Source organism: Epinephelus moara, chromosome 7 (genome assembly GCF_006386435.1).
Source record: "Epinephelus moara isolate mb chromosome 7, YSFRI_EMoa_1.0, whole genome shotgun sequence".
In the NCBI taxonomy this organism is placed as follows: Eukaryota; Metazoa; Chordata; class Actinopteri; order Perciformes; family Serranidae; genus Epinephelus; species Epinephelus moara.
In genome coordinates, this window is record NC_065512.1 from 10,532,198 (window position 1) to 10,542,253 (window position 10,056).

The following is a 10,056-nucleotide window of genomic DNA, read 5'->3' on the forward strand; positions in this document are numbered from 1 at the left end:
GTTCTGGCAGATATACAGTAAATCCCATGTGTAGCCACAACTTTACGGCTGTATTACAATGAATTGTGGGTTATTAAATCAGTGAAGTCAGCACTCCAAGCAGACTCTCTGGAAGTCTTCAGAAGGTCCGCTTGAGGCCCCTTGTGGACTGGATAAATTGTGGATTTGGACAGCCCTCAGCGCTCCTAGACTTCCTGGGAATGTGCCTGCAAAGTCCAAGTCCAGACTACTGTTAAGGCCTTTGCACACGGAGTCCGTTTTTCCAGATGCATTTTTTTTAATCCGTCATCAGAAAAAAAATGGTTACACACACACACAAACCTTACACGCTGATTCTGATGTGTTTTATTGTTGTATTCATTGTGAAAATTCAGAATACGTGACAAAATCAAAAGACAGATTTCCTCCTTAGCCTCTCTCCACTGGAGTTACCTATCTGGCTGTCATCACCCCTCACAGTTTTAATTATGGACAAACGTATTTTTAGATGTGCGACAATTTCGGATGAAAAAACAAACTCAATCATCAACCATCATCAATTTTATTTATAAANGGCCTTTGCACACGGAGTCCGTTTTTCCAGATGCATTTTTTTTAATCCGTCATCAGAAAAAAAATGGTTACACACACACACAAAAAACATGAAACATGACACCGCGTGGTGCCATGAAAAAACAAACTCAATCATCAACCATCATCAATTTTATTTATAAAGCCCAATATCACAAATCACAATTTGCCTCACAGGGCTTTACAGCATACGACATCCCTCAGTCCTTAGGACCCTCACAGCGGATAAGGAAAAACTCCCCAAAAAAACCTTTAAAGTGCAAAGGTCTTTAACATCTACAAACAACAGAGGTGGCTATTTAATGAAGGGTTGATACATTTTCAGCCGTATTTGAAGTGACCAAATCAGGTATTTTAAGCCAAAGTATAATGATTTTCTAACCCTAACCCAGTTGTGTCTGTGCGTAAACCTGACCACATGTTAACCACAGAATTGTCACAACATTGAAACTTAAAGAAAAGTAAAGTTTCAACATATGCACTACACATAAAATGCTCATATGCAACATAAACTCTCTCTGGATGACTCTGCAGTATTACTGAGCTGTAGTATTGTCACTGAAATCTGTTATTTCTGTTCCTTTTTTTTACTTTTAGTTTTATATTGTTCACATCAGCCCTTAGTTGTAATTGTGAGTAGGTGAAATAGAGAATTTCTGGCTGCTACCTTATCCTTATCTCCCAATTATTGAAAACAGCTTCAGAAGTGTCAACAAACTGCCGGCCAAATGGCTGCAAAGCCATCGATGCTGACAGATACATGTAAATGAAACCCTGGACAGTGATATAGTTTATTTAGCCGATAAAAAATGAGCTATATTTGTCTTTGTGGGTTCGTTAGTGAATAAATGATTAGATGCAAATGGATGATTTGGGTCCATTTACCTGGTGTGACTGCAGGGCTAGCAACAGTTTTAACTATGTTAGATGTAAGTATAACAGGAGGGTTTCCCGTTTATCCCATTCTGCCAAAGATGACGTGAATGCAGCATTAGATATTTATTTATTCTTTATGTGTTCTACTGAGCTCAACCTCTAACTTCAGCCTGCTGTTAGCGGCCCGCAACAAAACCTGCAGCTCTCTGATTGGATGTTTTTCACTGCAGCGGGTCTCTATTGACTTCCGTCCTCTAACTGTTGTGTTCACTGTCTTGTACCTTTGACTTTTTGTCAGTGAAGCAGATTTTCTTCAGCTCAGAGTCTCATTGTTTGTTCTGGTGATTCAACCAGGAGAGATTTGTGTCCATCCGAGTGTTGAAACGCTCCAACAGTCAGTCGGAAAAAAAAATGTTTTTAAGGGAATGAGTGTTACTGGCCGCCCGTGTGTGTGTGTGTGTGTTTCGATGTGACCTTTCTCCATATGGTGTGGGACTGAGCAGGGGGACAGGAGGTGAGCCCTACACATGCTATCAGTCTGAGCTGTTAGCCAGCTGACACACACACACGCACGCACACACACACACGCTGCAGGCCATACATGTCATTGTTACCTGATATTCATGGTGTGTAGGAGAAAGAGACGAAGGAGAAGGTCATACGTGTGATGTCAGAGGCGGTGCGTTCGCTGCCAGCCGTGGGTTTGATTGCCGCTCCGCTCCTCTTCCACAGCCTCGGGCTCCCTCTACCCTCTGTCCTCCCCGCCCACCTCCCACAATCCTCAGCATCAGTCCAGCCCCCGCCAAGAGACACACAGACCTTTCTATTTTTGATTTCTAGTCCAAGTGAAAACAATGCTACAGTGCGCCGTCAGAAATGACTAATAGAGGCTGCGTTTACTGTATCAAAGAGAGCTCATATTCATGGTGTCGTAGTTGTGTCTGACCATGATGAATAATGTATATAACACAGACAGTGCAGGAGCAAAGTGTAATTCTGAGGAGCCCTGGAAAGGATAATTTTCATAACTTCACTTTTATCTACATAAATATTTTCCTTGTGTCCTGCGAGCAGCAACAGCTTGAATTCTTCAGGATAAAAGCAGAATCTCCAGAAACATTAATGAACCAGGAACCTTAAATTCAGGGCAAAAAATGCATAAATTATATATCAAAGTAATCCTCCTGATGACCTTTACAACCTCTTAGTATCTTGACTCTGTAGCTGGCTGTGTCAGCCAAATAGCCAAGTTACCCAGGAAAGGAAACTTCAGGACGACTCGGGGTTGTGTTGGTGTAGTTTTGCAGCATTCGGATCACTTAGGACAAAAGTATGGTGGCCCTAAAAGCTCACCTTACTGCAAATCAAGATAATACATGATAATAGACACAAAGCAAGCAAATGAAGACATGAAAACATCAATTTGATGACACATGCACAGCACAGGAGTGTAAACATAGACAGTGCAAGCAGGGGCCATGGGGTGAGGGGGCCCTTCAACAATAAGATGGGCAGAAAACAGGCCCTTGTGAGTAATTTGAATTACCACCAAAAAATATTCAATTAAATGAATAATTTCTTATTTTCTTTGATTTTTTTATCATATAGATATATTCATATTTCTGGGTAATATGTATCTTAGTGTTATTGAGTGTCAAGTCTATTTGATCACGTGACAGTAAGACAATAAGATTAAACAGTAAGTTGTTTAGGTGTATAACTGATTTCTCACATAGAATAAAAAATGGTGCCGTTTGCTATATATATGCCATTGAAAAGGCAAACCCATCTCCGTCATGATCTTAATTTTTTATTGAATTTTTTTTTTGTAAAATAAAATAAGTCAGTAGCAAAATATTTTATATTTTATATTATTTTATAAAATATCACCACAAACGAACCGCACCAGAGTTTGTTTCTAACCGGACTGAGACCACCTCTTCAAGAAGGTCTCAGTCCGGTTGTTTTGGTGCACACCTGATTGCTGTGTTCACACCTGCCCAAAGGAACCGCACTTAGAGGGCAAATGAACTTGAGTTTGTTTGAACCGAACCAAACACGGCAGGTGTGACAGCACCCGATGTGTCCCCAGGAAACAGTTTTTCTAAATGCTGCCTATGTTCCATTAAATTGATGTTTTTGTGTGTCTTCAACTTAGTGAAGATGTTTTTTAATTTGCTCACGTTTTGTCTGTTCACGTGTTTTCTTATTTTGCACTGTGTTGAGCTCTCACCGTACGAAATTTCACTGCTAGCTTAATTCTTTACATTCTGTATGTGACTAAGCAGTGATACAAATAACAGACAAGGCAGAGGCAACTTCACTTCCAGGGTCTCTTGAATTGTGTGTTATTAGACAGATGTATATCCATTTATGGCAGGAAAACATGGATATTAGCTTTTAACGCCAGTGACACTGACTAATAAATAAAGAGTTATCAATGAGTGCATCGTTCTGCTATCCAAACCTCACAGCTCTGTTGTCTTGAAAAGCACTCAGCTGTTTAAGTCCCACTCCTGATGTCTGTTTGATAATCTCAATATTGGTTTCTAGCTGCATTAGCAATGACTGGTCTAATATAAACAGAGGTATAATAGCCTCCTTCAGCATGCTCGACTAGATACTGTAATAGACACAGCAGTGTTTCAGAGGAATACCACTGCTAACAAATCACAGCAACAATCTGGACAAAAGGCTGGCCCGAAGCTTCTCCTCTCAGCACTCGTATCAGCTTTGTAAAAGACATTGTTACTTGGCGTCATTTCTGCTTCTGCACATGTTTGCTTCTCATTTTCAAGTTTCCTTATGAAGCAGTGTAACCCTCCCAAAGAGATATCTTTGATTTATATTCATATGCAAATAAGCATCCTTAGGAGGAAAAAAGACATTCTTTTAAAGGGGAGAAGAAAGGGAGAAAAGAAGGGAGAGGGAAGTTCAGCTTATCGCCACTCAACAGATGTTCAGACTAAATGTGTTGGTTTGTCTGTCTCGTCACTGAGGCTGAGCGGAGCAAAGCTCCAGCGCTGGCCGGCCTGAATGGACCAAGTCAACCAGCTGCTGCTAAGAAAAAAAAAACATTTCAATAGTGGCTGTAATTTGCTCCGATGGCAGAGGTGGAAAGAGCCAGAGGATCAGGATGAGAACCCTCAGCTGCCAAAGGCCTTTGGCCACACAGAGGAAATTAATTCAATTCCAAGAAGATACTGTAAAGGCAGCGTGCTGCAGGATAGTGCTCGCGCCAGGTAGCTCACAAGAAAGTGCTGAGTGGACAGTTACAGAGCTGTGGACTGGCCTGCTGTCTTTTGCCCCTCTCGCTTTCTTTCTCCCTTATCTCGACAGAAAAAAGCATCACAAAACATAAACGTGTAGAGTTTAAAGAAGCACTTCACCCCCAAAATGATCATATGTATATCAGCTAATCACCTCGCGTTGTGTTGAATTTGTGGGAGAAAACGTATTTTTTCTCACATTCCTCTACAGTGAATTAAGAATCCAAAAACAGAAAAAAATGCTCATTGAATTGAAGTGAATGGGGGCCGGGTTTAACAGCCACAAAACTAACTGGAGCAAAAATAATCCAGTTCTCATTTATCCAGTCATGTGCTCAGTACTTCCCAAACTCATGCATTTTCACTAACACTTTACTATTTAAAACACTTTGCACACTGGGGCAGGAGCAGTTTCATCAGCCAGCTCGTTCATTGGCCAGGAGTTCTCTCTCCCGTCTCTTCCTGGCCAATGAACGAGCTTAAAGGCAGGTGTTCATTTGAAAGCACGAGTAGAGTTCAAATGCACGCCCTTGCCCTGGCTTGTTACTCATCCATGCCTGAGACTGTTAACGCAGAAGTGTTTTAAAAAGTAAAGTTTTGGCGAAAATGCACAAGCTTGAGAAGTACTGAGTATAAGACTGCATAAATGTGACTTGGATTATACTGCAGCAGTTGTATGAGTTTGTTTTAATGCAGTTTTGCTGTTGTTAAATCCGCCCCTATTTACTTAAACTCATCAGGAATTTTTTGTTTATGGATTCTTCGTTTACCGAAGAAGTACGTGGAAAAGACAACGTTTTCTCACTAATTCATCATAACACCTGGAGAGTCACTTGTATACAAATGTTCGTTTTGTTAATGAAGTATTCCTGAAGGAATTTTGTTTGATTTTACAAGGATTTTTTCTCAAGAATTTTAGACTCTTGTCCTTGATTTCCTCCATCATTAATTGAAAAGTATGTGTCCACTCTGAAAAGTATGGGTATATTAATTTGTGGGGTGATTTTGTGGAACGCACTGGGTAAAGAAATCAAACAAAGTAAAGATATCAGACAGTTTAAGAAGAGGTACAAAGACAGTATTTTTACAAGGTACAGAAATGATTAATGGGAATGCAGCACACTCAGGGTGACACTGTTGTCGGTATTCTCAATTTGTGTTTTAGTAATTGTTGTATACACAGGGTAAAATCGGTTATCAGGTCTGAAGAAGTGCAGTGGTGTAAATGTGTGGTTGATCGATGGTGAGGGAGGGTGTATATATGTAATAGTTTGATTAGTGATGGGTTACTGTAGTTTGGGATTGGGGGGAAGGGCTAGACGAGCATGTTGCTTCTTCCTACTTCTTCCTACCAACTTTTGAGACATGAAATGTTAATTTATGTTTCTAACTGTAAGTCTGTTCATGATTTGTTTGTCTCTATTTTATAGGGTTTTTTTCTAGAATATATTCTATTCTATTTAATTTTTAGTTTTTAAATGTTGGAAATAAATAAATCAAATCGAATTTGAATCACAGAACTACGGATAATTAGTCATAAAAACATGCTCATTCAAATGTCTAATGCTCTTTCTTTTGTTAGATCATGTGGGGGTAGAATGGCAGTTCCCTCTGAAAGTATATTATCTCTAAGGTGGGAAAAAACACCTTTGATGCATCTGATTGTTGATATGTCTTATATGTAAGTAAGATAAGGAGCATTTATAGTATTCTCTCATTTTGTTTCTATGGTTTGAGGAAGTGCAACAGGAGTGGCATTGTTGTTTGACATTTAGTTGTAAAATTATGGTGATTGTCTTCATTCGGTGTTGAATGCTGCTCTGAACTGTGATTTAGAGATCATGTTAGCCACTTGTTGAACCACCTGCAAACTTTTAATGACAGATTTTGAATTCAACTGGACTCTAAGCTCCTACTTCAGCATAAAAAGTCAAGTTGGATCCAGTTTAAGCAATGCAGTAATGGCATTTCAAGGTCAAGGTTGTACGTATGACAGTTGCGTGGTATTGTTAATGAGGTTTGGAGAATATGTTGTTGTTTCAGTTCATAAAATAATCTTTATGGGAACACAAAGGCACAGTCACACACACGAGCACACACATAAAAAATCCAGGGATCCAACAGGTGTTCTTTGTCGTGTAAAGGAACAGATTTGATTGAGAATGTTCATGAAATCTAGCCCCACTCCCCGGCCTGTCTGACCAGTGTTTAGCATCGTCATTGCAGGGTGAAATTTGGCTTAACATGAATGTAACTACATCTGATAGACACATTATTTTGCATATGTTCAAACAGTTACCTTCTGTAAATAGTTACGAACACTGCTGCTGTGAAATCTGATGTTCCGCCATCTGGTTTGCATCTGTTGGCTTTGTAAAACAATCCAAACTATCACAGGCACTCTTTTTACCCTTTAGTAGCATTTAATAAGGCTTGTTTTTACTTTTCATTTTATATCAAACAGCTGCGAGAACTTTATCTTTATCTCTTTAGATTATGATCAGCCATAACAGACACATGTGTCTTATTTCCCCTGTGGGACGAGGCAGACGGGATTTGGATAAAAACCAGCATTGCAGGTGTGAGAGATCAAAGCAGGAGCAGGATCGACTAAACAGTCCCGTGTAGACCTCAGAAGTGCAGTTGCTAGTTCAAGTGCGAGAGGGGGCAGGAATTACAGAAAACATAAAAGTTTATGTGTTTAGCCTTGAGGTTATAAAAGTAGGTTAGTGACCAAAAGGTTTCTGGCTCAAATCCTTTGAGGTAATGTGGCTGATGCCCTTGACCAAGGCACCGAAGCCCCTCACTGCGGTGATGCTGCCCTGCTGCCAAAAACTGGAGCTGTGCAGTTGTTGCACAGATGTCCCTGTTATCACTGGATAAAGGCTGAGTAAACAATTACAGAATTACTTTCCTCGTTTCTTTCTGGGTATCTCCCTTCCTTCTTCTTTGTTTCTCTGTTTGGCTTTCCCTCTGTCGTCTCGCTCTCCTTCCTTCCTCTATCTTGCGATATAACTTCCACGGCTGGTTGATTTGGGTGAGCAGAGGGAAACAGGCAAGGCTTCCACAGTTCAGGGCTCCGGAGAGCTTGGCCAGGCAGCAGCAATCAATCACAGACTAAATCCCTCCTCTCTCAGGACTGCCATGTGCCAGGTGACATGGTCAACAGCTGCAGAGAAATATAAAGCCTACAGTGGGTATTTGAATTTAAATGGACTAGTAAACAGGGTTTGTGAACAGGCTGCAGTCCAGAGAAAACCACTAAAAGAAAAACGGTTAAACCAACCTGTGTTTACATCTTCCTGACAATCGACCTCTTTGACTTGTTCAAATTGTGGACAGTAGTACAAACAAGTCATGTGACTTTGACGTAGAGGATTGTGGCGCTTGTCTTACAGCCTACCATCAGTCAAATTTGGTTTCTTTTAACCACGACCGTGGTCTTTCTCTGTCTTCAAAGTTTTGCTGTGGAGTTTTTGACTACTAGTAGTGCTATGAAACCATTCGTCAATGAGTGGGCCACCATGACCACGGTAGAATGACTTGATTCAGCAACTCATTTTCACTCTGACCTTGTCACATAGACGTTTGGTCATGGACTTTCCACGCACTGATATGACATGAAAGGTACCCTGGGTGTGAAAGGGGGCCACCCGTCCTGTCCGCCCTGTTGAGACTTTCACCACCTGAACTTTCGCTCTTGTCCTGCTGCATTTCCCCCTGAGGCCACCGGGCATCAGGTATTGTCTAGACCATTTCAGGTTTGCAGCGCATGTGAGCAAGGGGCTTTCGATTGTAGGTTACTTGTCAGCCCGTGTCATACAGCTGATGTGATATCGGACTAAATAAATGAGCCATGTTTGCAAAAGCATGAATGAATCTGATGAAAAAAGACCCTTTAAACTGCAGTGACACAGCATCTTGCATTTGTAGAAGGTGTGACTGGAGTTGTAATTAACACTCAGCTAACTCTGGGTCCATGTGCTTCTTTTCTTTACAGACATGTCTAGAGTTGGAGCGGTACCTACAGACGGAGCCCAAGCGACTCTCGGAGCTCTTTGATGAGGAGCTGGATTGTCTCTTAACGCCGACCTTCATGCAGGGTGGTGACAGTGACGAGGACCTGATGGACCCCCTCCTCCCCAGCCTCCCTGACCAGCCCAGCCCACTTCCACTCCTGGTAACCCTCCCCAAGGTGCAGGCCAAAATCCTCCAGGTCCCCAACCCCAGCAGGACCCAAGCAGAGGCAGGGACTGAAACCCTCACACCAAAGGACCAAGTCCTGGCAGGAGTCAGTGCCGCACAGCTCAGCGCCGCCGTCACATCCCTAACACCACCATCGTCACCAGAGCTCGGCCGCCACCTCATCAAACCCACACAGACACTGACTGCGACGGCAGACGGTACACTAACGCTCAAATTTGTGGCGAAGAAGGTAGGGCTAGGGGCGGCTAAACTGGTGGCAGCACGAGCGCTACCATCACCGCCAAGCCGAGGAGGAGCCCTCAGTGACAGCGAGCAGGGAGGAGGAGGAAGCCTGGGAGGAGACGTACCAGAGAACAAAAAGAGAGTCCATCGGTGCCAGTTTAATGGCTGCAGGAAGGTTTACACCAAGAGCTCCCACCTGAAGGCACATCAGAGGACTCACACAGGTAAGACCTGATTACATTCATTACACTTACCTTTACTCCATATTAAGATGCTAACATCTGGAATGATTTCAGCTCAGCCATAATTTGAGGGTATTCACGTCAATAATGGTTGAGTACTAAGTATCATAGTCCTTTGTATTCATGGGGCCATGTAAACATGAAGGGTGCAATTTGCAACATGAGATCTTGTCCACTCGCTTATTTTGATATTGATGTTGATATTTACTAATCAAAATAAATATCATGTTTGCAGTCGATGCATGAACATGAAAGAAACCTGTTGGGCTTTCAAGTTTATCTGCAATTTGTGAGCAGCAATCATTTGTGAAACACGACAGTGCCATTGTTATGATCTGTGTTTCGGCACAAATTGCTTGTATGAAACTGGTCCCAGTGGTCCCTCAATTTTAGGACACTGCAGTGAGACAACATACAGTCAGGTCCATAAATATTTGGACAATGATACAGTTGTCGTTATTTTGGCTTTTACTGCAGCCGTCTGCACTTCCTGCTTGTGTTTTGGGTGTTTTGCCCTCAGTTTTGGCTTCAGCAAGAGAAACGCATGCTCAGTTGGATTCAGGTCAGATGATATGACTTGGCCATTGCAGAACATTCCACTTCTTTGCCTTAAAAATGTCTTTGGTTGCTTTTGCAATATGCTTCAGGTCAATGTCCATCTGCACTGTGAA

At 41.9% G+C, this 10,056-nt stretch overlaps 1 protein-coding gene across 1 annotated transcript in view; it reads left to right on the forward strand.

The window, feature by feature from the left end:
• Positions 1-10,056, forward strand: part of klf7b (Kruppel-like factor 7b) — a 99,812-nt gene that overhangs the window by 58,208 nt on the left and 31,548 nt on the right. Inside the window, exon 2 of the mRNA XM_050048113.1 lies at positions 8,716-9,367. Within this exon, the coding sequence (XP_049904070.1) occupies positions 8,716-9,367 (652 nt within the window). The remainder of the gene's footprint in view (positions 1-8,715; positions 9,368-10,056) is intronic.